Source organism: Kwoniella newhampshirensis, chromosome 2, assembly GCF_039105145.1.
Source record: "Kwoniella newhampshirensis strain CBS 13917 chromosome 2, whole genome shotgun sequence".
NCBI classification, from domain to species: Eukaryota; Fungi; Basidiomycota; class Tremellomycetes; order Tremellales; family Cryptococcaceae; genus Kwoniella; species Kwoniella newhampshirensis.
The window spans coordinates 523,590-549,673 of record NC_089956.1 but is presented as its reverse complement, the minus strand read 5'-3'; the positions used below and the strand labels follow the sequence as shown (position 1 = coordinate 549,673).

At 51.7% G+C, this 26,084-nt stretch overlaps 9 protein-coding genes across 9 annotated transcripts; 6 read left to right on the top strand and 3 right to left on the bottom strand.

Annotated features, from left to right (window-relative positions):
• Positions 1-96: 96 nt before the first annotated feature.
• Positions 97-1,954, bottom strand: IAR55_000912 (uncharacterized protein; the record flags this gene model as incomplete). The annotated part of the gene is made up of 2 exons (XM_066944043.1): positions 97-288; positions 365-1,954. 2 exons carry the CDS (start codon positions 1,952-1,954, stop codon positions 97-99), a joined length of 1,782 nt encoding a protein of 593 aa, XP_066805244.1.
• Positions 1,955-2,298: 344 nt separating this feature from the next.
• Positions 2,299-4,101, top strand: IAR55_000911 (uncharacterized protein; the record flags this gene model as incomplete). Its single annotated transcript, XM_066944042.1, has 7 exons — positions 2,299-2,368; positions 2,426-2,627; positions 2,684-3,274; positions 3,329-3,435; positions 3,493-3,596; positions 3,831-3,958; positions 4,023-4,101. 7 exons carry the CDS (start codon positions 2,299-2,301, stop codon positions 4,099-4,101), a joined length of 1,281 nt encoding a protein of 426 aa, XP_066805243.1.
• A 921-nt stretch (positions 4,102-5,022) lies between these two features.
• On the top strand, positions 5,023-6,784 carry IAR55_000910 (uncharacterized protein; the record flags this gene model as incomplete). The annotated part of the gene is made up of 8 exons (XM_066944041.1): positions 5,023-5,056; positions 5,113-5,244; positions 5,314-5,471; positions 5,541-5,708; positions 5,788-6,213; positions 6,277-6,401; positions 6,464-6,527; positions 6,614-6,784. 8 exons carry the CDS (start codon positions 5,023-5,025, stop codon positions 6,782-6,784), a joined length of 1,278 nt encoding a protein of 425 aa, XP_066805242.1.
• Positions 6,785-7,906: 1,122 nt separating this feature from the next.
• Positions 7,907-9,738, top strand: IAR55_000909 (uncharacterized protein; the record flags this gene model as incomplete). Its single annotated transcript, XM_066944040.1, has 8 exons — positions 7,907-7,943; positions 8,017-8,148; positions 8,248-8,405; positions 8,487-8,654; positions 8,716-9,156; positions 9,228-9,352; positions 9,398-9,458; positions 9,529-9,738. The coding sequence occupies 8 exons, from the start codon at positions 7,907-7,909 to the stop codon at positions 9,736-9,738; spliced, it is 1,332 nt and encodes a 443-aa protein (XP_066805241.1).
• Positions 9,739-10,067: 329 nt separating this feature from the next.
• On the top strand, positions 10,068-11,985 carry IAR55_000908 (uncharacterized protein; the record flags this gene model as incomplete). The annotated part of the gene is made up of 8 exons (XM_066944039.1): positions 10,068-10,101; positions 10,205-10,336; positions 10,472-10,629; positions 10,686-10,853; positions 10,995-11,420; positions 11,493-11,617; positions 11,688-11,751; positions 11,818-11,985. 8 exons carry the CDS (start codon positions 10,068-10,070, stop codon positions 11,983-11,985), a joined length of 1,275 nt encoding a protein of 424 aa, XP_066805240.1.
• Positions 11,986-12,197: 212 nt separating this feature from the next.
• Positions 12,198-12,667, bottom strand: IAR55_000907 (uncharacterized protein; the record flags this gene model as incomplete). Its single annotated transcript, XM_066944038.1, has 2 exons — positions 12,198-12,299; positions 12,395-12,667. The coding sequence occupies 2 exons, from the start codon at positions 12,665-12,667 to the stop codon at positions 12,198-12,200; spliced, it is 375 nt and encodes a 124-aa protein (XP_066805239.1).
• Positions 12,668-13,054: 387 nt separating this feature from the next.
• Positions 13,055-14,799, bottom strand: IAR55_000906 (uncharacterized protein; the record flags this gene model as incomplete). Its single annotated transcript, XM_066944037.1, has 5 exons — positions 13,055-13,680; positions 13,751-13,904; positions 13,962-14,398; positions 14,463-14,568; positions 14,641-14,799. 5 exons carry the CDS (start codon positions 14,797-14,799, stop codon positions 13,055-13,057), a joined length of 1,482 nt encoding a protein of 493 aa, XP_066805238.1.
• A 271-nt stretch (positions 14,800-15,070) lies between these two features.
• Positions 15,071-18,905, top strand: IAR55_000905 (uncharacterized protein; the record flags this gene model as incomplete). Its single annotated transcript, XM_066944036.1, has 12 exons — positions 15,071-15,581; positions 15,670-15,964; positions 16,023-16,365; positions 16,423-16,644; positions 16,697-16,953; positions 17,100-17,244; positions 17,308-17,719; positions 17,773-18,137; positions 18,199-18,356; positions 18,427-18,541; positions 18,606-18,645; positions 18,721-18,905. 12 exons carry the CDS (start codon positions 15,071-15,073, stop codon positions 18,903-18,905), a joined length of 3,048 nt encoding a protein of 1,015 aa, XP_066805237.1.
• Positions 18,906-19,794: 889 nt separating this feature from the next.
• IAR55_000904 (uncharacterized protein) lies at positions 19,795-25,728 on the top strand (the record flags this gene model as incomplete). The annotated part of the gene is made up of 5 exons (XM_066944035.1): positions 19,795-20,166; positions 20,308-23,114; positions 23,170-24,394; positions 24,460-25,560; positions 25,633-25,728. The coding sequence occupies 5 exons, from the start codon at positions 19,795-19,797 to the stop codon at positions 25,726-25,728; spliced, it is 5,601 nt and encodes a 1,866-aa protein (XP_066805236.1).
• Between the last annotated feature and the right edge of the window lie 356 nt (positions 25,729-26,084).

The following is a 26,084-nucleotide window of genomic DNA, read 5'->3' as shown; positions in this document are numbered from 1 at the left end:
GAAAACAAAGAACAGAAACTACCGTATCAGTGCATCCACTCGTCTACATTTCACGATGAGATATACGGTGTCGCCACAAGCGACTCGCAATCAGACTCATCCAATGATCCCTACACCCACTCCCAAAGTCCCCACCATCAACTGCGACTCGCAGATCCTCCTCCTCTCCCCAGCCGCGGTCCGTTCCGCTTCTGCATCCGCTAGGACCATCGCCGCATGACGAGCTGCAGCTTGTGCCCGGAGAGTATTCTGAATGAGCGACTGATAATGATGATTGTGATTTGCGAGCTGTGTGATCATACACCATAGGTCAAGTCAGATTGTGACATCCCGAGATAGATGTGCTCGAGTGAGCTTGACTCACCTCCAGTTCCCAAGCTGCTCCTCCGAAACCTACTTTCAAAGCTGGCAGTTCTGCCAGAATCCTGGTTTCTTCTTCTTTCGCCCTCTTCTCCGCCAACTCAGCCTCATTGATCACCGGAAGAGATGGTGGTAGAGGCGGTGGCGGAGGTGGTGGCGCATTCAGTGGTAGAGTCGGCTTAAAGTCTTCAATTTGATCGACCTTCGGTTTGATATCGTCCACGACACCCAGCGTATGAGGTGATGACCCGCCTGAATGAGGGACAGGCGTCCGCGTGGTCGTTGATGCATACGGATTGAATACTGTCGAATTGGGCTTCTGTGTTGGTGGAGGAGGAGGTGGAGGTTGCTGAGGTTCGGGGGTAGAGACGGAAGTCGAAGATGAAATGATCGATTTCCTCTCTGACCAAGATAGTCTCGGCGCAGAACCCGGACCTGACGGACCCGTCGGTGTTGCTCTGGAGTATGGACTATTGGAGGTGGCAGATGTTTCCGCTGTTGGTATTTGGGGTTCTTCTTTGACGATGGGGGCATATGGGTTGACTCGAGATGCGATAGGTCTTGTGGGAACAGGGTTGTTGAGATGCGCTAAAGCACGGGGACCAGTAGGAGGGTTGGGTAAGGGCATTCGTTCGGATCTCGGTCCAGATGGAGGGATCCGAGGACCCATAGGTGAATTGGTTGGGGGTTGGGATGGAAGTTGGCTTTGTGATCGTGGGGGAGGAGGTGGAATGCGAGGTGGGGGAGAAGGTGATGCCAAACGTGGTCTCTTCTCGGGTGATCTTGTTCTTCGCTCAAAAGGTGAAAGAGGTCGCTTGATGGGTGAGAAGCGAGATGATCGAGAGTGCGTAGATCCAGTAGAGAGCGATGGTGATCGTCGTCGACGTGGAGGAGGAGAATAGGGAGATCTGGATCTCCTCGAAGGTGGATACGGTCGATCTCTCTCCCTATCCATATCCCTATCCCTATCCCTCTCCCTCTCCCTCTCCCGTTCCCTTCCCCAATCGGATTCGCGGTCGTATCTTCGATGATATGGTAGAGGTGATCTTGATCTTCTTCTCCGAGGCGGAGAACGAGGAGGCGACCGAGGTCGAGGCGGCAGTCCTGTACCTGACGCGTTCACCCCACTTATCGTCGAAGCAGTGGGCAGAAAAGCTGATTGTACTGGAGACGTTATTTGTCCTTCTTCTGGGGTACCTGATCTGGACTTTGATTTTGACCTTCCACCCATCGGGGATCCTCTCGAATCTGAGTGGTTCGAGAAGGAGGTCCTTCGACTGTAGCCACCTGGAGGCGGAGGCGGAGGAGGAGTCCTTCGATCTCTTTCCCTATCGCGATAATACGTTCCCCAGCTCCTTTCCCCTCCAAATCGATCCCTATCTCTGTCATCTCCACGGTCATCTCTCCACGCCCTTCTGTCCCTCACAGGCGGTCCTCCACGATCCCGCTCGCGATCATATTGATTATGTCGAGAACTTTCGCCTGATCTATATCGATAGTCGTCACGTCCATCTCGCATTGGCCGGGGAGGAGAGTCGTCTCGATACGACCTTCTAGGTGTGAAACGAGGTGGCGGAGAAGGTGTGCGAGGCATCTCCGGGAAGGCGGTCGAAGCTGTGACTAACGATCAATGACTAAAGGAAGGAGGGGGGGAGAGGGCTCTCAAGACGAGAAAACGATCAAGCAAGCTGGCTGATGTCGAATTGAAAGAGAAGGTGAGGTCTCGATCGTCAACGACTTTTTGATGTCCAGAGGGTGTTGTTGCAAAGGCCAGGTGAATGTGGCACTTTTTTTTCCCTTCCGGATATTAACCGACAGTTGTGAAGGTGGAGTATGTCCACCTGACCCACGATAATGAAATCGACAAGGAGTGGTATCTTATCCGCATATCTGCATCATCACAATGTCTAAATACCTTGCAGTGAGCCTCGCGACAACATGGTCCAGCCTACCCCCTCACCGCTGTCACGCTTGTCGAAGATAGGATGGATAGGTCTAGGAGCCATGGGTGAGCCCTCTGGACAGACCTTGAATACGCCAAGCTCACTGGCATGATGACCGACAGGCCGACCCATGGCTCTGAACCTGTTCACCAAGACCTACCTCGCTCATCAACGAGGAGAACGGGCGGGACACGGCAGAGAAACGCCCACTTTCCTCGTATGTGAGGAAGACAATTCTCGAACCGAGTCGTTCCTGTACGACTTGAGAGAGAAGGGAGGGGCAGAACTGGCCGGTCGAGTGGAAAGAGTTGCCAGTGGACGAGAGTGAGCTATGAGACTCTTTCAGGTCCTGTGGTGCAGGGCTCAATTGTCATGCATAGGATGGCACTGCGCGCATCGAGAATCCTGACCATGTTACCCTCGACACCTCAGGTGGAAACAGTGTACCTTGATCCGAAGGGCGGTATCCTAGCCGGATTGCTGGAATTACCTCCGGAAACACCATCTGTCGATACAAAGAGCCTGTTTCGCACTCCTTCGACACCGGCCGCTGATATCGAAGAGATCTCATCATCAACAACCATATCACCTCCTCCTGCTCCGCCCAATACCACCCCTCCGCTCGACTCGTCAACCACAATGTCCCCTACATCTACGACAACACGACCCACTCTCAGTGATACTTCTCCCCACACCCTTCTCATTGACCAAACGACACTAGACCCCACGATCGCCCGGGGTATCGCCTCGCATATTCATTCCGCCACGGCGCTCAGAGCGCTCATGCATGACGCTCCTGTGTCCGGCGGGACTGGTGCGGCCGAAAGAGGGGAATTGACCATCATGCTAGGATCACCTTCTCCATACGCCAAGGAGATGGCGACGGAGCTGCTGTCTCGGATGGCCAGGATCGGTGGGGTGATAGACTGTGGTGAGAACGGGGCTGGGGTAGGTGTGAAAGTGTGCAATAAGTCCGTCGCCGTTGAATGAAGAATTGGGGCTTTGCTGACGTGTCAGTTGGACAGCTTGATCTTGGCCATCAATCAGATTGCTCTGTCTGAGGGACTAGCGCTTGGACGATCGCTAGGTCTGGATCCTGAGATATTGCACAATGTGATCAATTCATCTTCTGGTAAATGTCACTTGATCCACTAAGAACGGAATGTGAGGCTTACGTGGGGAGATTCAGGCCAATCTTGGTCATCGAGAGTCAATTCTCCCCTCCAAGAGATCCCTGATAGTCCTGGCTCTCGACATTACTCAGGAGGATTTCAGACCCGACTCATGCTCAAGGTACGTTCAAAACGTTTGCAGTTCCATAAGATGGGCCGTTACCAGTCGAAGTTTGCTTCGAGTACGATCAGTACGGTCTTCCTGTTCACTCAGGTACGATTGCGATTGCCCCCGTCAGCTCCTAGAACGGTCAGATCTGTTCTTCGTGATTTATATGCGTACCGAATCGCGACTTTCCCTGTTCGAGGCTGTCTTTCAGCGTCCGAAGCTAGCTAACGCACCGATATATTGCAGGATGCCGGCTTGGCACTATCAGCAGCTGCAGTTTGTGACCTCCCGATACCGATGACCTGGGCTGCGAAGAGTGTGTACGATGCCGTGTGCAATGAGGGAGAAGGGGAGATGGCAACGCAAGATTTCAGGTGGGCTAGAGACTGTATACATCCGAGCAAAGGAAGGAATGGGTGCTGATCGTTCACTTCTCAGTGTGGTTTTTGAATGGCTGAAGAAGAAACAGCTGGAAGCGGTTGAAAGGGGATGGAAAGATGATCCGACTTCGACATAGGCGGGCAGGACAGGACTGGCTATAGCAAGCGGGACAACGGGAGAAGGATGAGTGACTTGATGTATTTGGAACTGATGGGATCGCTTTGTGGTCCTTCGTTGAGTTCGTCAGAGCTTACTGGCAAATGGATGCATGTTCCTCGTAATGGGATGTGACGTTCATATGGTTCAGCCGGCCTCTCTGGTCAGGGATTAAATCACATGGAAGTTGGAAAGATTAGATCTGATAAGCATGATCCATACATATCGTAATATTTGTGGCTGTCATCTTCCGGCAATCCTTCTCCAAGAAGATGTAATGAACCGTCTTGTGCGCTCATGACCTGCCTGGCTCCTTCCCTTGGGATGGAGAGGCATACTCGGATCCACCACCCAGGTAGATTGCCTACTGCGAGGTTGTCACCGTACTCACACTATACGTTTCCATCGGAAGCTTAGAGTGCTGAACGCGACGATTTCCGTCGGAACTGACCACCAGCTCATTGGTCAGCACAATGCACAATCATGGAGATATGTTTCAGGATTATCAATCATCAATCAATATTGTCTTTGGCCGTGATGGCGACACAAGAGGCTTCAAGCCGTGCAAAGCCCACCGGGCAAATCGTCCGCACCGGGTCAATCAATCTCCGCGGTCTCTCCGTGTTAGCCCTGTCCGACGAGTCTTTTATTAGAACCCACTTCATCCTTGGTGTGCACGGACTCGCCGCGAGTTTCAGAATCGTTGAGAGAAACACATCGGGCTGCCGGGCAGACAACTATGTATGTATATGTATAGAGGGAGAGATATAGCGCGTCGCTATCAACCCACATCCAATCTCATGAACGTTGATCATCCTCTTGTCACTCGCTCTCGCTTTGCATCCTTTGCACCACCGTCGCCATAGGTTACGCAGACCGATTGACTCGGACAGTACACACAATGACCAGTTCACAGAACGTGATCATCGTAGGCGGTGAGCACAGATCTTCAACCGTCACTGTCCGATGTGCGCTGAGCTCGGCTTGCCAGGTTCATACGCAGGACATACCCTTGCGAACAGTCTCATACCGACCTTGCCCAAATCGCACCGTATCCTCTTGGTGGACGCTTTGGAATTCAGCTTCTTTCCCATCGCATCGTTGAGGGCGGCAGTCGTACCGGGTGAGCTGAACACACATATTTGCCACCCTGACCGCTGGCTGTGCAGACTTGGCTTATGGTGTTCTGCAGGATGGGAAGAAAAGATCACGGTGCCCTTGACGACCGACAGGGTGTTCCCTAAAGGATCAAAACATCAAGTCATCGCGCCGAACAAAGTTCTGGAACTTCGCGAGAACTCGATCATCCTCGAACATCCCTTTGAAGGATCCGCCGAGGTCCCTTTCTTCGTGAGTTCTCCCTCTGTCCTCGCGTTATGTCGACTGGTCACATGGTATTGACGCGTAAGGACACTGCAGAAATGCGTGCTTGCCACTGGCTCAACTCAACCTTCTCCTATGCGCCCTAGTGGAGAATGGTCAGAGCAGGAATACCACAATGCATTGAAGAAGAACCAAGAGGAGTTGAGCAAGGCTCAGAATGTGGTGATCGTCGGTGGTGGTACAGTCGGTGTTGAATTTGCCGGTGTAAGTGGCCAGATCGCACATTTATGTGTTCGCGATGTCTCACATTCAACCATTTTCATTGACTCGCTTTGTATCATAGGAAGTTCGAGCTCGATTCCCAAAGGTATCAATCACAATCGTGCATACCGACACCTCACTTCTTTCTCCTACCCCTCTCAAATCAGAGACCAAAACAAAGCAAACAGCTACCTACACCTCCCCGCCAACCTATCCCAAACTATCGATCGCTTTGGAGAAACTCGCCCGGAAACTGAACATCAACCTCATCTTCCATGACCGAGTCGCAGTCCCCAAGCTTGGTTCGATCAGCCCTGACTCGTCCGACTGGGATGGGTCATTCGGTCTTCAATCTGCCGAGAAAGTGGTGTCATTGGAGAGCGGCAAGACGCTCAAGGCGGATTATGTGTTTCTGAGTACCGGTAATACTCCGAATAGCTCCATCGCGAAGAATGCAGATGTCGAGGCGATCACGAGCGGTCTCGTCGCCGTAGACGAGTACCTTCGAGTGAGTTCGATTATTAGCCACCGCCGGACTGAGATCATGGCTGAAATTGCCTTGCGTGTTGAGGTCTCTTCGAGCAATGCTCAGTCGCCGCTCGTCAAGAATTACTATGCCATTGGTGATGTTTCTGCTTCACCTGGGATGAAGACTGGCTGGACAGCAATGCTGTCCGCCAAAGCTGCTGCAGTCAAGTGCGTATCGAACTTGTCTCTACATTTGCGTGCAGCACTAAGCCTGAAGCTCATTTCAACAGTCTCGTCAATGAGATTGCCAAGAAACCTCTTGTCAAGTACGATCCAGGACGCTTCACCGGGCTGGTAAGTCTCTGGTCCTGCTCATTCAAAAACCGGTCTTTCGCGGTGGGCTCGTTGAGCCAGCTCAACGCTAATGTCTGGATGTACAGTTCGTACCAGTAGGTCCCGAGTACGGCGCGGGATCGATCACCATACCTTACATGGGCACCTGGATCGCAGGCAGTGGTATGGTCAAGATGGCCAAAGGGAAGACTCTCTTGATCGACAAAGGATATGTCCCCATGTGGATGGGTGAAACGAAAGTGGATATCAAGGTGTAAGGATGGTGATGACCTTGTGGGTCGCTGGGGCTGGGTGGCAACGTACCGTATGGGGCCACTTAGACTGAGTAGTGTGGTTGTAGTCGCGATAACGAGGTCAACAGCTATGGTCACTTTTGCATCACTGTGCAGTTGGAAACACGGCGAGTCAGTCCAGGTCTCTTACGAGTTCGAGCCTTGAACAAAGGACAGTGTAGAACGGAAAGCTGCCAGCACCTTGAGTGGCAGCGCTGACGCCTCGCCAACACCATACTGACGAGACGTCACTCTGTCGTCGAACGGGTTTGGTAGATGTCCTGTCGACGAAGTTCGAATCGTATAGCAAGTCAGGTTGTTAAGTAAAAACATCTTTGTCATCGCACTGACGCCTTAACTCCAGCTATTGCTCTTTCCATTTCCCTGCCCTTCAAAATTTCTCTTTTTCTTTTCACATTCATCTGGGCACACAGTGAAAGGACAGATGAATGATCAGGGTGAACGTCATGTCATACTAAGAAAGGTGCCGCAAAACTGGCTGTGGCCCGCTAGGTAAAAGCCCCTCTCGAGGGACTCTATCTGTTCCTTGCTTATACCTGCACATCCTTACAACTGTTCACGTGCAGCTATCAAGGGGGACGGGAAGGATATTCGAAATGAATCGATCTGACATCGACCGACGAGATCCCGATGATGAGCAATGCGGCCGCATGCATATGGGTTACTAGTCAGGGTGTGACATCTGTGCCATCAGTCGGAAGGTATGTCCTGAAAAATCGGCCGATGCCGCATCCAGAGGACGTTCCCCGACCAGGTGACCGACGGTCATCGAGGTCACCGAAATGTATAAACCACCACACACGCAAGTGATGCTCATCATCCACACCGCTGACGCTGACGCCAGAGTCTGTCTCATCCAACGGAAGTGGTTATCATGATCCAATGGCCGAGTTGCTTATCAAAAGGAGTGACATGCTTTGTAACGAGACGATCTAGCCCCAATGCCCTAGCAAGTGTTCGTGGCCGAAGACCATGCGGACCACGATATAAGTGCATTGTCCATTGTCTCCTGACTGTCTTAAGAACGCGCCTTGTACTCACACGCATACTCTCACGTCTACACAGCTACTGGCCTGACACTTGACCATGACGACGGAGTACCGGAACATCGTCATCGTTGGCGGTAGGTCTTCGAATTTTTGCTAGGTAAACGACCCCGAACTTGAAACGTGCTCACGATCGTGAGGTATATGTAGCATCCTTTGGCGGGCACAACACGGCGAACGCTTTGGTCCCACACCTCCCTCCTGGTTATCGGATCCTCCTGGTGGATGCATTAGATTTCGCTTTCTGGCCAATCGCTGCGTTCAGAGCCGCTACCAACCCGGGTGAGTCTTCGTAACGCCGAATCACTCCTCGCGTTGCATTCCTCGGCAAATCTGAGGGAGGGTTGCGCAGGGACGCGACAGGCTGACACGCGGCCATAGGATGGGAGACCAAAATGACAGTACCACTTACGACTGATCGAGTCTTCGCGACCGACTCTCCTCATCAAGTGATCCCCGGCAACAAGGTGCTTCAATGCAGGGAGAAGTCGATTGTCCTCGAACATCCATTCGAGGGATCTACCGAAGTACCCTTTTACGTTAGTGACTTGTCAATCCGTCGCCTATGCTGCCCTTCTGTTTCCTGATTGTACTGATGGAGGGCTTGAATCCCACAACAGAGATGTGTGATAGCCACTGGAGCATCTCAGCAACCGCCTTGTGTCCCAGGACTGGACATGTCAGAAGCGCAGTATATTGAAAATATACGTCAGAGCCAGCGAGCTACCAATACAGCTCAACAAATCGTGATCATCGGCGGAGGTGCTGTAGGCATCGAGTGGGCAGGGGTGAGCAGAGCACTGTCTATCGCTTCGGCCCCCACGACGCTAACACGACACTGCACTGTAGGAGATCCGTGCGATCAACCCCTCGGCAAAGATCTCTATCATCCATTCTCATGCTGGTCTTCTCAGTCCTTCTGATCGTATCGCCAATTCGAAGAGAGCGGAGAACCACCCTGCTCCCTCCTACAGCTCTCCTGCTGTGGCACCCAAGTTCTCACGAAGCATGGAGGCGCTCTGCAAGAAACTCGATATCGAACTGATCCTCCAAGACAAGGTGCTATTCCCCGCTCCGGAAGGGTCCTCTGCGAGTTCTGACGATTGGGACGGATCCAATGGATTGCAAAAGGGAATCAAGAACGTGCATCTTCAAAGTGGGAAGAGCCTCAGTGCCGATTATGTGATCATAGGCGTGGGAAGCAAGCCGAACAGTCAGATGGTGGAGAAGACAGATCTGGGGGCTTTGGATGGGAAGAGCAAACTCGTTGCTGTCGACGAGTATCTCAAGGTCAGTCAGTGGTCTGGGCGAGTGTCTCGCTATCCCTCAGTCAGACTTGACTGATCTAAGAGGGATGATAGGTCGTCTCGAAGTCACAAGGATCAGTCTTCCACGGCCAATACTACGCCATTGGTGATGTCTGCTCTGCTCCAGGATTTAAAGTAGCGCGAGCGGCTACGGCGCAGGCCAAATTGACTGCAGCAAAGTGAGTGTGACCCTCTGTCATCTTACACCGCCTGATGACACGTAGTATCATCGACGAGCTTCAAGGTAGATCACTCAAGATGTACGACATGGGCTTACAAGGTCTCGTAAGTACCTGTTTCTCTCCTTTCTGTCCTCGTAGTGACAATCTATTAATGACATTTACTACTCGGTCAGGGTATACCCGTTGGACCAAATGAGGCATCTGGCTATGGCAGTTTCCCATGGATCGGCAACATCCTGGTGCCAGGCTGGTTCATCCTTAGATCCAGAGGCAGAACGATAGGAATCGAGGACCATTTCGCAGACAGGTTCCAAGGTAGCAAGAAGGTGAAGATTGACTTCACCGATGTGTTCGAGAAACAAAACCACTCGACTTCCTCTTAGATATGAGCTGCATATTTTAGGCGATCTGATCTTAGACCTTTGGAAGAGTAGCATGCTATGGATCTGATATCTCGAGGTTGAGGACCGGACATCAATACACTGATCACTGTCACAGTTTGACCGCCACCTTTGGATTCGGAGAATTGTTTCCCTCTTTGTGATTTGATCCAAGCATAAAACCTCAAACACGCTTGCGTAAGTACCCGTAGGTCATAATAACAGATAAAAGATAAGCCCGCAGCAGTTGATAATGAAAGGGTTATTCTCAATCATCCCGATACATCCTTCTTCTCCTCTCATCGCATCATTACCAGGCTTGACAGGTAGAGATGTCAGAATATCAGAACATCGTGATCGTCGGAGGTGAGTCAGTGGGCTCACGGCACCCTGTGTTCTCCGCTATCCCTCCTCTTCATGCGAACGCGGAAGCATATATACTGAGCGATTTCCTGTTTCTTGGCCGTAGCATCCGCAGCGGGACACGAGCTAGCCAATTCGTTGTTTCCCCATCTCCCACCAACACACCGTATCCTCCTCATTGACGCTCTAGACTACGCTTGGTGGCCTGTCGCCAACCTGAGAGCGGCGATCACCCCGGGTCAGTCTGGTCACATTTAACTCTTGCTCACGTCCCGCGCCGTGGGACAGACAGCCAACTTGGTGTACAAGTCTAACCGCGAAAGTTACTGACATCCAAAGGTCTCGGTCTCGGTCTCGGTCTCGGCTCAAACAGGATGGGAAAAGAGGGCTACTGCTACCCTCAACGACGAGACTGTCTTTCTCAAAGGATCACAACACAGAGTGATTGCGCCTAACAAGGTGATCGAGCTGAAGGAGAATTCCGTCGTGGTCGAAAAACCTTTCGAGGGTTCGACCGAGATCCCATTCTTCGTATGTATGCTCGCACATTTCGTCCTAAGAGGTGTTTTCATGGAGCTCTCTCACAGAAATGTATTCTTGCGACCGGCGCTTCTCAACCATCTCCAATGAGACCTCCTATCCCATCGACCAAAGATGAATGGATCAATGGATTGGTCAAGACTCAAAAGGAGATCAAGCAGGCTACAAAGGTCGTAATCATTGGCGGAGGTGCAGTGGGGCTCGAAGTTGCTGGTGTAAGTGGTGGTCTCCCTTCACGAGTCGCATCACCTGTCTGTACCCAATTTGCACCACCCTCGCTATCTCCTCTTCGTACATAGCGCGATGGTATGGCGACTATGCCAGCTGACTAGCTGACGATCACTTGCCATTGCCAGGAGATTCGAGTCAACCACCCTGCTACCACTATCACCATTGTCCATTCCGAGCCTCACGTCATGCACGTCACGCCCACCGCTCCATCTTCTGAGGGCAAAGTGCAATCGTGGTCATCGCCACCTACCCATCCGAAACTATCCATCCATCTCGAGAAGATCCTCCATGAGATGGATATCAACGTGATTCTTTCAGACAAGGTGGTCATTCCCACATCGGCTTCCGTCGCCAACTCGACAACAGATGAATGGTCTGGCGAGTTCGGATTGCAAGATGGGATCAAGAAGGTAAAGACCACTTCGGGGAAGACGTTGGAGGCAGACTACGTCTTCATCAGCATCGGAAATAGACCAAATGTCCAGCTTGTCAAGGAAGTCGACGAGGGAGCCTTGGTGTCAGGACTGGTTGGCGTGGACGAGTATTTGAAGGTGAGCGTGGTGGTCAGAAGGACAGCTGCAGACAGTGTCCTCACCAGCCGTGTTTTCTCTCTCACACATCAGATCATTTCGACCAATTCCGCCTCTCCTCTCGTCAAGAACTACTATGCGATCGGTGATTGCAACTCGTATCCTGGTTGGAAAACTCTGATGCACGCCCAGTACGACGGCAAAGGTTGTGCGGTCAAGTGAGTCCATCGTCAACGTCGCATTCATAAAATCTCAGAGGGCTGTCTCAGGCTTACAGCGCGAGTGCAGCATTCTCAACGAGGTCAAAGGCAAACCGTTGGTCAAGTATGTTCGACCAGTCATGTCAGCCATGGTAAGTAGGGTTTCATACCGTTGGACGATGATCTGAGCAGAAGATGACTGTCTTCCCGCACATCAGGTCATCCCGATGGGTCCTGACAGAGGGGCCGGCACTATGACCTTGCCATATCTGGGTACATGGCATCTGCCAGAGTTCATGGTCCGACTCATGAAGTCGAAGAACCTGTTTGTGGACGAATTCTTCCTTAGTCGCTTCAAGGGTACGAAGAAGGCTTCGATCTGTTAGAGTTACTACCGTCTGATTCAACGAGATTCTTTGAGCATTGAGGTGGATGTCTGTATTGTACATAGATCAAGACATCGTTGCATGTAATTTATAGACCTTTTGACGAGATGTCTCCCCCGCCAAGACGGGTCATCGAATACGAGATTGCCGCTACGAAGTCGCGTCAGCAAGACTGGGCGCAGATATAGTAGGTTGGCAGGTCGGCACTCACCTCACTGAACATCACCTTTGACCGCTTTGCAAGCTTTGTCCCTGAAATTTCCTTTCCTCCCAGCTTGTGTTGCGTTTCTGATCTGCAATTTGGTCATTCCAAACTGTTCACGACCGAAGCTCCTGACGTCAGCCCATGTGATCATTCATCGTAATGTCCAACGGAGTACGATCATTGCAAGACTGTGTTCTCGCTTACCTCATTGCAAAGTTCGTCCATGTTGGCAGCCTTCATACCCAACGAGAAGATCTTGTCCACAAACTTCTCCCTCTTCTCGGGCGTCCAGATCGCGTTCTCACCTTCGCCGTTGAGATTCACCTCAGTCTTCACCTTGGACTTGAATGCCATCCTTGCCTTTTTAGGACTGTGATCGGGTGCCTTGTCTTGATGGGTCGAGGAGATGGGAGACGAAGATGGAAAGTAGGGCTTGATGTCGTTCTCTGACTCGGAGTGTGAGGAAGATCGTTTCATCGAGCTTTAGAACGATACGGGGGAGAATACCGTCAGCCACTGAACGGGTACGTCTATGGACTGAGGCGAAGGGAGACATTTTGCGGTTACTCACAAATCTTGTTCGTAGTGGGCCGAATGTATGATCACTGTAGAGAACGAGTAGGACGATTAAAATTGGACAAACAGTATGAGGAGAATCGACAACATAGAATGTGGAATCCGTCTGGGAAGTCGACTAATTCGATTCGCGACCGAGCCGCTCTCGGGTAACTCTCGTCAACAAATTCTCATGACGTGATCCGTCCGTTGTCAAGGACGCCAAACCGCATGACCCGTTGTCAAGCTACTTTCTCCCTTTGGCAACCGAAGCTGACCCCGTTTCCGCCGTTCTGTCACCCGACCACTTCAGCTTCGCCAAGTATTCCACCATCCCACCGGCCCACCTCTCAGGACCTCCCACCAGATCTCCTCCACGAGCAAACCCTTCACCCAATGCATATTCTTATCCGGATCTTCCCCTCTCCCTATACGACAGAGTTGCCATTCGTGCCACATTGTCGATACTCCTGCGCCTACTAGCGGTATCCCCCTCTCCCCAATTCCACCACCACCACCCAGGAGTGATTTCATCAGATCGCCGCCTGGGATTGAATATCTTCCAAAACTCGCATCCTCATCTCTGATCTTCCTGTTCAGAATCACCTTGTTCGGTAAGTCCGGTGTCACACAAGATGGTCTTCCTATCCCAGCTAAATCGCATGCTCTCTCCCTCAAGGACGCAGCGATCAACTCCCGATCGTGCAAACCACCCGTGAGGATCATGGCAGGACCGTCAGGCGCCGAAGGGAGAAAGGGCAAGAGGGAAGTGGTGAAGTGCGAAAAGAGGGATTGTCGCTTGGATGCCGAGGTGAGGATTTCGGGGGATGCAAACGCTGGGTGGGTATATGTACCGCCTGAAATCTCGATTATGTCGAGTAGACACCATGAGATGAGAGTCTTGACGATCTCAGTGGCCTGTACCTCATCAAGACCTGAGGAGGTAATGGGAACAGAGCCCGACATCAGTGATGCTCGAGCAGGAGTCCAGCATGGGCGACTCACCACCGTGGGCGAAATCGGAACAATTTATCTTGACGGCTTTGACGAATTTGTGATTTGTGTTCTCATTTACTCCTTGAAGGATCAGATATAACAAGTGAAGTCGGAGCGGTACGTCTTCCGGTACACCAGGTAGACGGACAGGATCGGGGTTGGTCTATGTTCTCCAAATGAGCTTTGGGTCATCATTGATTATACCGACATCGACACATACGAGTGGAGATAGATATTCTGCTAGTAGATAGCCATGCGCAGAGTGTATTTGTATCCCGTCCCAGCCAGCCTTCTCGGCCAAGACAGCAGCGCCTACAAACTTGGTCACTAGGTCAAGCCACTCATTCGGATCTTCCACTCTCCGACTTTTTTTCGGCCAGATAGCATGTCCCCATATCCAGCCGTATATGCCGCCATTCATATCGGGTCTAGCGGAACATGGGGCGATTGCCGGTTCCCATGGGAGACGAGAGAAGTTGACTGTGGAAGATGATTGAAGTCCGGGGTGAGAGATCTGCATGAGGAGCAAGGGAGGTGTGGATGAAGCTGACAGGACGGTTTCAGCCAGTGAAGTATAGGCGTCGAGGTTTTGAGGTATAGGAGTTAGAGTAAGATCATGAGGGGATGCGAGATGACGGGGGTCGATTTGAACATTTCCTGTATGAAAAGGCTCAAGGTGAGCCAATCGCAGTACCGAGCGGGACAGACAATCAACTTGTACCTGAGATGATTATACCCCACCCTCCTTGCGCCCAACGTCGATAGAGGTTGATGTGGCCTGATCGAGGCGGACCACCCCCTAATCCGATACCTTCGGCCATGGCTGCCTGGAAGATTTGGAGCGTCAGTGCATGCGACCTCCAAAGGGCTGTGACGAAATCATAGAGAGGCTCGCTAACCTTGACCAAGCGGTTTTGTACTACGACACCATTGGGTAAAGTAATAGGAGATGCGATGAGCTCGATGTCTTGTTTGTTTTTCAAGTGGCGGTCAATCTGTTTCGCCATGGTCGCTCGCTCATGAGAGAGTAATTCGGGCTCGGGGCCTTTAGGACCCATCCTCTACGATCCGAACCTCGATGTCCATCATGACAAACAAACGTACCTGCAACGCAAGCAAGCGTTTGTGTTCACTCGTCTCGAAACAGACTGGCCGGACTTTTCGCGTCTGGTGCCCCGCAGGCTCGTTCATTTGATCCCGGTCGTCAACTTCGCCACCGTCGCTTTCACTTTCGGGAGACAACATATGAAGACTCAGGCTTGTGGTCTTTTCTACTTCTTCTCAGCAGCAAGTCTACTCCAATTGCTCTTCCTCTGAGAGACCTTTGTCATGTCTTCAGAGGATGATACTCTCGGCTCTATCGGCGCGTTCGGTCTTCATTCCATCTTAGCGTCTACCGGAGTTGATCCCTCTTCTCTCTCTGCCATTTTCGGCGAAGCTTCCGCGACTTCTTCCAGACATTTCGCCGAAGTAGAAGCGGAAGACGACGATGGGAGATACGAGGACGACCTGTCGGACAACGATCTCTTACCCGCGGAGAATGCGGAAGATGTGGCTGCTAGAGAGAGGGAGCAACAAGCTAGGAAGAGGGAGGAAGAACGATGGATAAGAAAGGGGATGGAATTGGCGCAAGCGGGCGGACCGACAGATAATCCGAAGGGGAAAGGCAAAGCTGTCGATAAGAAAGAGCAGGGACTGAGGAAAGTGAAGAAAATATGGCCAGACTTTGAACAAGGAAAGATATTGAGAATGAGTCAGGTGTTTTACGAGACACCTGCGGACAGGAAAGCAGATGAGTCGCAGAGGAAGAAGCGTAGAAGGGTAGAAGGTGGCCAAGAATGTGAGTAACTGCGTTAATCACCCACACAACCCAACAATTCCGATGCCAGCATGTTGAGCAGCACTGTCACCACTGACACCTCATCTAGACTCATACACGGTCGCTCCCCCTCCTTTCCGCTCCTTGCCCGCGACCTTCCTACTTCCTTCCTTACCCCAGCTCGACTTCACGAAGGTTCATCAACCCCATTACACTGCTCCTATCGGTACCTACTTTGACAAAGAATGGATTAGAAGGGCCAAGCAACGGCGAAAGCACGAAATGACCAGACCCCCAAGCGGCATGACGCTAGACAGAAACTTCAGCTTCGATGATTTAGAGGAAGTCGAACTGAGCACCTTGGAGCTAGGAGACTGGGAGAAGGGAATCGTGATGTGCTCACTGTGTGTTTGCCACTTCGTTGGCGGGAGGCTAATCGAAGCTGATCCAGTCTTTGTACAGCGATGTGCCTCAAACGAAGCAGGCAGAAGCACTAGCTCCTAGGAACGACCATCTTGACTCAGGCGACTGGCTTAAAGATGTCATCTGGGATGCCCGAGCTGTTTCGCCCGAGCTCATAGAGAGTGACGAAGAGGAGCAAACGGAAGAGGCTATCGTCAATGGAACTAAGAGATCAAAAGAGGCAGACACCGCTGTCACCCCTGCGAGTAAACTGGATCCATTCAACCTTTCAAACGATCATCTATACGAGCACTCAAGGGAAGCGCGCTTCAGAATCCGACAAACGTTCGGAGCCATCGAAGTGTTCCACTCGACACCGGCGAAACACCTGCAATTGCCATTCGTGAGTTGCCCAAAGTCCCTGGACGCCGTCGACGTCGACTGACCACTTTTGCTGCAGTACAAAACATCACTCAGCAAATCGGAAGCTCGTGCTTGGCGACGACCCGCTCTACAGATTCCTACTGGCGTTTATTTCTCCTTCTCCAAGCTCAAATCGAACCCGTCTGCATCCGTCAGCTCAAAGAAGAAACATATGATGGCGGACCCTTCTGAAAGATTCAAGACCACCAAGGATTTGACCATGACTGAGAAAGGACCGTTCGTGCTGCTGGAATTCTCGGTGAGTCCGATCAACAAGATGAGCCAGCGAAAGTACCTGACTTGTACTCAAGGAGGAGTATCCTCCCATCATGAGTGGATACGGGATGGGAACAACGATTGTGAATTACTATCGGAAGAAAGATGACAAGGATGAACATGTTCCGAAACTCGATTTTGGTCAACCATCTATCCTCAATCCGGGCGATGCCGAGCCTTTCCTTCTCGGATATGTCGATCGAGGCGCTGTCACACAGGTGATACACAACAACCTTATACGAGCGCCTATTTTCCGCCATACGCCCGGGACTACTGATTTCCTGGTCATAAGGTAAGCTGATCAGAAGTCTTTCAGTTACTGATAGACAGACAAACGATCAACGGCCACTCCACGTATCATCTTCGGGCAATCAATAATCTCTACACCGTCGGACAGACTGTTCCTAACGAATCCGAAGTACAAGCACCACACGCCAGAAAGAATACGAACACCGCCAAAATGCGACTCATGATAATCGCCTGGTTGTTGATCAATAAATCAAAGCAGAAGCATTTCAAGATCGGCAAATTACTGAAATACTTCCCTGACCAAACAGAATTGCAAATGCGTCAGAGGCTGAAGGTGAAGGGAAATGTGGGTCTGGTTTGAAGCATCTCCTAAAGCAATGCTGACAATGACATGCAGGAATTCTTGCAATATGCTCGAAATAATGGTCCGAATCAAGGTTTTTGGGAGTTGAACGCGTCATACCCTTTCCCTCAAAACAGGAAAGAAGTTCTGGAGATGTGTACGCCAGAAGCAGCAATGCTTTATGAGGCCATGCAAGTGGGCGCGCGACATCTGCACGACGCAGGATACAAGAAGACAGCAGAGGGTGGACAAGAGGATTCAGGCGATGAGAGTGGACTGGATATCGAACAGCAATTGGCGGTCTGGTCTACGACACATAATTACAAGTTGGCAGAAGCGCAGAAGGCTTGGCTGGTCATTCACGGGGAGGGCGATCCGACCGGTAGAGGCGAAGGTTTCAGTTTCTTGAGGGCCAACATGAAGAACTACTTTCTGAGGAAGGGAGAGACAGAGCAGGGTAGAAGGCGTGAGTGGCTCGTACAAGTTCGAAAGAAAACAATCTGACGGCGGTATCCGCAGTCGAAGCCGAGGCTAAGGCTGGCGGCAATGTTGTAAAGATCTCGAACGCGGAGCAGAACCGTATATACGAGGAGGAAAAACGAAAAGTCTGGGATCTTCAATGGCGCGCCCTGTCGAATCCGAACCCGCCCGAACTGTCACCGACCGATGAAGAAGACCGAATAGCTGGCACGCCTGCAGGTCTAGGTCCTCGCTTCCAAAGAGGTGACAGTCGACGCGCTTTCTCTAGAGGAAACTCAATGGCTGCGACGCCCATATACGCGGACAGTCCTAGAGACATGAGTCCGAGCGCATTCTCGGGCGATGGCGAAAGCCAGTTCACGGGAAACCCGACAGCTGGGAAAGTATTAAGGATCAAGAGAGTAGTAAGTCGCACTGATGCACCGCTCCACATATTCGCTGACAAGGTTCAATTATCCCCAATAGGTCAAGGGCAAAGAACAGATTGAGATTGTCAGAGATCCTGCAGTGATCCAGAGTTATCTCAGGCGACTGGAAGACAAGAAGCTGGAATTCTATATGGAGAACTCCGATCAACTGGCGCCAACCGGTAACGACCAGGAGGATGAGATCAGAAAGGCAGCGTGAGTAGAGGTGTGGACCTGATCCGCGAAAAGTAAGCTTTGGCACTGAACTGTATCTGGACGACCACAGTCTCCGAAAGAAGCTTGAGAAATACAAGCTAAACCAGCAGAGAAGACTAATGAGGAAAAAGTATCAATCCAAGACGCTTGACCCAATTGATATGGAGGGAGTGGATCTCGAAGGGGTGAGCTAACTGTATCTCTGAAGGTGAAGGGCAAATCAGAGCTGACAAGTCTGCTCGTTATCAGAAACGAAAATGTGGCGCGTGCGGAGCGATCGGTCATACGAGTGAGTCTCCCGATGTATTGCTGTCAGCATGAACGAATGCGGAGAGTACAGAGCTGAACTTTTGTCTGATCATAGAGGCCAATCGAAACTGTCCCATGTTCAACGCCAACGCCAACAATGCGTCTGTCGCTCCCTCACCCGTCGGTACCACCACACCTGGATATGGAGGGGGATACACGCCTGGCGACAGTGGTTACGATGCCACGCCAGCTGCGCCAGTCACTTCGTTCAAGATCCGATTGGGTACTGGTCAGCGGTAGTCACCGAAGGGATAGTACAGACGCGTTGTGAAACCTAGGGAAACACGTAATCTGTTAATGTTGTGATGATGTCCATACCTTCCTGTCACGAACCAAGCTTCGAGAGAGAGAGAGGGGTAGAGAGAGAGAAAGGGATGGTGCAAGACATTACAAGTGCAGGGAACAACCTGGATGACGTTTGGGGCTGAAGCAAGAGGGTTTTTCGGATCTCCCTCCCCCCCTCCCCCCCTCCCAAATCTCTGTGATTTCCTCATGTTCATTCCACCCTTTTGGAATTCGACGCGTTTCCCTCTCCTGTCAACTTGTCGAGAACCCTGAAGCATATTTCATATTCTCCATTCATTTCTCACGTGAGCCGCGTTTACAATTGAATGATGATAATAAATGTTGTCAATGGCAAGAGAATTCCCCGAGTTTTCCCATCTGCGGGAAAAGAGAAGGCGCGTGCTTTTATCAACTCGTTCTACTTGTTGTCTAGAGCGGTGGTAGTGGTACTGGTGATGGTTCCGGGTCTGACTTTTGACCTTTGATTCAATCTGATAGATACACACTTGTGAGACGGTTTCTTCGTTGTTGGACACGTATCCCAGAGGGCATTGTGTCTGATCGACATTCCGACGATAGCGATAATAACGACACGACTTGGTTGACCGTGTCGACGACGAATCGCACCTGAATTGGCGCGTAAGACGAGTCTCCCGAGTAAAAGGTCCGTGCGAGTCCTTTCTTTGATACTGGGATACAAAGGAGGATATAGGCATACTTGGAACAGAGCGCAGATACCAACATACGACAAGACAGCTCTATCACCTCTGGCAGGTAATCTCAAAGGAGACCGTTGGATAGCTTAGTCGTCACTCGTGCGTCGAAGCCGCCGACTCACGGTACCATGGCGAAAGCAGCTGACATCGTTCCGCCTTTGCTTCCCCCTTTGTCAACTGGATCACATCATCCCGGTCTTCTGTTGCGACCTCTTGCGTTCGACCTGCTCCATTCTCCCTATCCACAAACGATCAGCAGCGCACAGCTTCACGAACGAGATTCACAACATCACGCCATGACTACCCTTCCCCTCAAGGTGCCGGTGTCGGCCACGCCCAATGCAGGTGGAAGCTCAGCGGGCAGCAGCAACAGCAGCAGCAGCAAAGGGAAGGAGAGCTCGAGATCGTCAAGGAGAAAAATGGGAAGCGCAGGTCCACCTGTGGTTCTCGGCGGTGGTGTAGGCGCATTGGGAAAGGCATCCGAACTAGGGGTGCAGAACGTGAGTGATCTCGACCTGACGGAGCACAAAGGAAGAGATGGGCCGTATCCGTTGGGCAACGCCACCTGTTTGCAGAAAGAGACGAGGAGATGAGCTTGAAATTGAACGCTAATGGCTGTATGATTTCGCTTTCGTGGATAGCTCGACCCGTACGTGACGATCTACAATCGACCTATTCACTCTCCGTCTCCGACTTCGCCGTTGTTCCCATACCCTGCACCACCCCACTCACCCGCTTTGGCGAGCCCACTCATGCCTCCTGTGGAGCGCAGTAGATCACCGATCCCTTCGGTTTCCAGTCCTATTCCCCCCGTTGAATCCCGTATGGCCACTTCCAGCATTTCCCTGTCCACCACCGCATCGACATCGTCAAGAACTCTCAAGACACCTCACTCTTCCAAGACTGATCACAACCCCATCATCGCGTCATCCTCTGGAACTCTGGACTCCAGCCCAACGGTCTCTATGACTGGTCCACGGGCAAAACCCTCGACTGTTCCCAAAAGCCCTACACCGTTGAGATCATCCGTACCTTCTATGGCTCAAGGCCCGTTGCCTCCTATACCGGGTGAACGGAAAGGCTCGACAAAACCGCTAGCGCTTTCGGGTCGATCACGGCCGCCCCCATTGGAAGTCAAGAAGGAGAATAGCTTGAGCCAGGATTGGGTGCAGATCCCCGCGGCACTGAAAGCGAAAAGCACCTCTCCGATTTTACCCGCAGAACATCCTCGTCATCCAGCTAGATTCCCGGTCGCAAAGATGGTACCAGTCAAGTCACATATATCACCTGATAGACCTTCATTTGAAAGGACAAGGACTGCACCACCTCTCTCTCCCCTTCCCCGAGGTGACGGTAGACCAAAGCAAGGAAGAACTTCTCTCGATCAGCTCCGAAGCTCGAGTCCGTCCCCTGCACCACGACATGCCTCACATTCAACACCGCCAGCTGCCATTCTCAACGGGGCGTCTTTTTCTTCTGAACATCGGTCGAGAGGTGAGAGCAGCATCACGAAACGATCGCAAGCACCTCCACTTCGGACTAGACGTTCTGAGGACCTCCTTCGACCATCAATGGAATCGGCGCCGTCGAAAAAGGAGATCAAGGCTATGCAGCAGAGAGCTTTAGGTATAGCGAGCCCAGCAATCACACACCCCGTGGAGAGCGAGCGCAAGTCGTCAGGGATATCACTGAAGAAAAGCTCTGGAGCTCTCAAGGCTTTGTTCAATCGAGGTGTCAGCGGAAAAGGAAAAGATAAAGCGGAAACACCTCCGGTACCTCGTCGCCCGTCGGAAGATCTGTTGAGGCGACCGTCAGGCGATGCACTTCGGCGACCATCAGGTGACATGTTCCGTCGTCCGTCAGGCGATGAGTTACGGAGGCCATCCATGGAATCAAGAGCGTCACCGTCACCGGTGCCAGACGGAGGCTCGCCTAATCCTCTCGCCCGAAGCTCAACTTCAGCAGACAGGGCGATGAATCCTGCTCCCCCCTCATTGCGAGCGGCACCGACGGGTACGAAGCCTGTTGCAGATGGAGGCAGGGATCCTCACGCACCATTTGCGCGAGGGTCGCCTACCTTACCTGCTCCCGCGCCGGTACCTACTACTGTCACCACTGAATTGACAGCAGGCACTCCTATTAGGGAGGCGTTGTCAGCGTCGTTTCTCCCATACCTGAGTGCTGCTGCTAACCGAGTCTCGATTGCGCCGCCCGTCGAGAACACCTCTGCTTCTTCGGAAAACCTGTCTTCTGACACAATTTCTCCCAGCTCGTCCGATTCTACGGCACGTCAAACCGCGACTGACTTCTCACCGATCAAACCGTCCAAATCTCTCCATCTGCTTCAGCTTCCAGAGCTTGATCTCGATTTCGATGTCGCATTCGATAAATTCGGTTCATTTACCCCGGCTACCCCTCGTCGCAAATCACCCAGATATAGTCCCAACAGTCCTTCCAGCAACTCTCCCATGAGGTCCAAGACTACTCGTTCGCCGAGAGCTGCGCCGCCACCACCCGCGCTGCAACGCACCGCATCTGAGCGCAGAAGGTCTCAAAGCTTTGACGGGCCTGCTGGCAGTGTCACCATGCTGGATGACTTTTGGAACGCGTCTTTCTCTGGCACTGACTCAGCATTCGTCTCTCCCTCTGTAGCAAAGGTCTTCGCCTCTGCGTCGTCATCTTCAGTACCACTTCTCTCGCAACCTTTGATGTCTCCTGAGGAGCAAGCTTCTCCTTTGCCATCGGTACCGCGACACGAATACTCTCCGGCTTTCTCATCTCGACCCTCATCTTCTGACCACGCTAGGACACCATCGAATGCGTCATCAACGAATGAGACGTCTTCACCTTCACCGCCTCGTACACCGGAAGAGCGCGGTCTGGCTGGGCTTGGATTTGGTGACTTGTCACCTTCGTCCACCACCACTTCGTCGACTCCTACCCCGCGGTCCGGCCAAGAGCCACCCACAATCGCCAAGAAACCCTTCATACTCAATGAGCCGCCTTCAATTCCTCTGCCACCTGTTCCGGTGACTTCTTTGGCTCCGCCAGTTATCATAGAAGAGCCGAAAGGGGAGGTAAAGACGGGGCTAGAAAAACCTCGAGAGCGAGTGATGACCCTTCTGAGCAAGTCGCAAGTCGTCACCCCTGATCCCAACATGAGCACCCGAGCGCTTGCCCGCAACGTCGAAAGACTTTCATACGCATTCAGATACCCTTCTCAAGGAATAACTTCGGCCGACCGAGCAGCCATGTTGAGAAATGATCTCCTCACACTCATGATTGAGGTCGATAAGAGAGCATATGATGCTTCGGAGGAGACGGCCTACGTGTTGTTGAGAGAGGCATGTTTCGAATGGGCAGACGCCTTGTTATTCGAATTGAGAGTGGAACAACCCGCGAATGAGCGAGGTGCATGCTTGGAGGGTCTTGCAGCGGTCGTTGAGAGGTAAGTTAGCATCTTTTGCATCTGGGACGAACAAGACTGACAAACTGCGGCCCAGTTCGTGCTTGTCAGAGCGCGCTCTCCAGAACTCACCTGTGCACCGTACAAAGTTTACCCTGACTATGATCAGGTGCATGACCTTTGTCATGAGCAAACTGGGCGCCAAGGGAGTTTTCCACAACACCCTCTTATTCAGCGGTAGATTCTTGGCCTTCGCGTTCTTCCGAATTCCGCATGTCGGAGAGCAGCTGGTCACAGTCTTACAGCCACCCAAGGGAGCTTTGATGCGTTTCACCCGAAGTATCATGCTTGAAGCGTCCGACCCATCTATCAAACCGGACTACCCGAATCACTTGCTTCCGTTATGCTTTGACAACTCAAGAAGCTACACGGCTCGACTCGCCTCCTTGGCCCCGGATTTCCCTTCAGAACAAGAAAGAGATGCTTTCCTTTTCCAGCCTGGCAACTGGCTTCGAAGATGGCAGTCGGATGATTCGGAACTGTTCCCAGCTTTCTACCGAGCATATCATCGTCAATTGGCTCTCTACCTCGGACCGGTGGTTCAACATTACGAGTCGCTCAACCGACCGGTGCCCGCGTCGGTTCTCATGCGTGCACCTGGATATGCGCATCTCGCCACGATCTTCGCGAAGAAATGTCACTCCTACATCCTTGGTTCAGTGAATGCTGTGACCACCTCGTCTTCTTCTGCTCATTTCGAAGCGACGGAGACCGCTGGATTCAGGGGAAGTCAGAAACCCCCAGTCCTGGAGACCGCGAACCGACGATTGTTGGAGACGATATCGACGTTCGCCAATCTGCGGGTGATGATACCTAACACAGATTCGGATGGCATTGGCCATGTCGTCGAGTGTGATGGTACTCAACTCTGGATAGATATGATCGATATTTGGACCAAAAGTATCATCTCCAAGACGAGCTTATATGCGCCAAAGGGTGTTTTCTCCCTCTTCGATCTCTTGGACGGTATCGTCGATCCACCTTACGAGACTACTCATTCTGTATCCGGCGCAGTGATCACGGAGTCGTTGCTTGATGTGCCCCATTTGATTTACGTCATCAGGATGATCCTTACGGAAGGAGAACATGCCTTGACTTTGGTGAAGGTCATCGCATTCATGTTCACCCATTGGGAGGTTCTGACTGCAAGGCCAGAGGATAGAAGGGAGCTCTGCCTAGGATTGCTGCTCCAGAAGGACTTGTTCGAGAGGTTGTTACTGTTTTGGTCACAATCTGTTCGGAGCTATGTGCTGAGGCTGGTGGTGAGTGCCCGCTGCTCAGACCTATACTCCGGTGATAGCGCACAGAGCTGATTCAGTAACGTTAGGTCTTCCGACTCGGTCATATTCACACCAAGAAACGGGATGGACAAGCCCATGAAGTGGAAATCGAAAGCGTTAAGTTGCTTCAAACCAGACTCGACCGGATCAAGAAACGACATGACGAGCTGGAACCTAAATCCATCGAAGCAGGAGAGTTGAACGACGATGACCTGGCTCTCTTCACCCCTGTCGAAGGCACTCATGATGCAGCGGGTACAGGATTGCCAAGAAGTCGATCAACGATCACCATGGTCGCGGATAGTCCACGAACCGGATCTGCTAACAAAGCTGAGCGCTTGCTGGGACTCGGTTTCGGAAGCATCAACGATGGCCCTGTAAAGGCAGAGGTATTCGATGGTGAAACCGGCGCTAAGAAGGTTGGTAAAGCGACCAACTGGTTCAAGAAAAGCTTCGGAGGGAACAAGAAGAAGAAGCTGGGAGCGGGGGAATCGACACCAGGCTCAGAAAACGGATCTCCATCGCCCGGCTCCAGTCCCGCATTGAAGGCTAGTCCGAACTTGTCTCAACCCCCTTCTCTTCCGGTTCAGGCGCAGCGATCGCCTGCCCTGTTGGAGTCACCTGTTTCTTCCACTGAGTTCGCGAACGAGAGTGCACCTTCGCTTACTGAGGCCCTTGGACAGAGTATGAGAAAGGCGAAACCTCCCACAATTGTGACTACCGCACCACCTACTGAAGAGAACAGCAAGATCAAGGCAGGAGGGAATTCGTCTCCAAACACTTTCGCTTTCGAGTTTGAACTTCCTACAACGTCACCTCGAAGTGACACTTTTGACCCAACTCCTACACCTACACCAATCAGTCCTCGAAAGAACTCTCAGCCCCCTAGTCCTGGACAACCGCCCTCGCCTCACATGTCGAGGAGTTTCTCGAAACGCGCAAGTCTTCTGCCTCCCAGCACTGCGAATGTTTTGGACAAGATCATAGAAGAGGAACAACAGAGAGAGAAGGAGAAAAAGGCGCAAGCTCAACTGGAGCGGGAGCAAGAAGGGAAGAAGAAGGAAGTCGAACAGGAAGTCGGCTACGATAAGAAATTGCACGCTTATGCGATCAGGATGTTGGCAGAATTGGAGGATGCTCAGAAAGAGGCGAGTCGGGATTTCTTTTAGCATTCACCCAAAAAGAGCGAAATGCTGATTGTGCTACTTGTGTGTGTCCAGTACGACGAGTGGTGGTCTGATGGAGGAGTTGGAAGGGTCGATTGTGCTCCGCCTAGATTGACTGTGGCTTGGCCATTCCACGAAGGAGAAGACTGATCGAGACGCATCATCAATGACGCTCATTTGTATCAGCATATCATGCTGCGAGAGCAGATTAACGAAGATTGGGACTCGTGAGATGGATGATGTAAAAGAGGCAAGAATTATTTTGGATCCTGGGATTTTATTGTTAGTTTAGTTAGTACACGGATGGCGATTTGACGACGACATCTTATCGGACAAGGAAGGACAAGAAGGCAATCAAGGTATTTGATATTAGGTAGTAAAGTAATAGCAATCTATCATGCATGTATTGGTATGGACTTGCAGGGTATAAAGTGTGTAGTCGGTGATATCGAAGTGGAGAACAGTGTTGCGAACAGATTGGATGTGATCGGAAATGGGAGATCGTG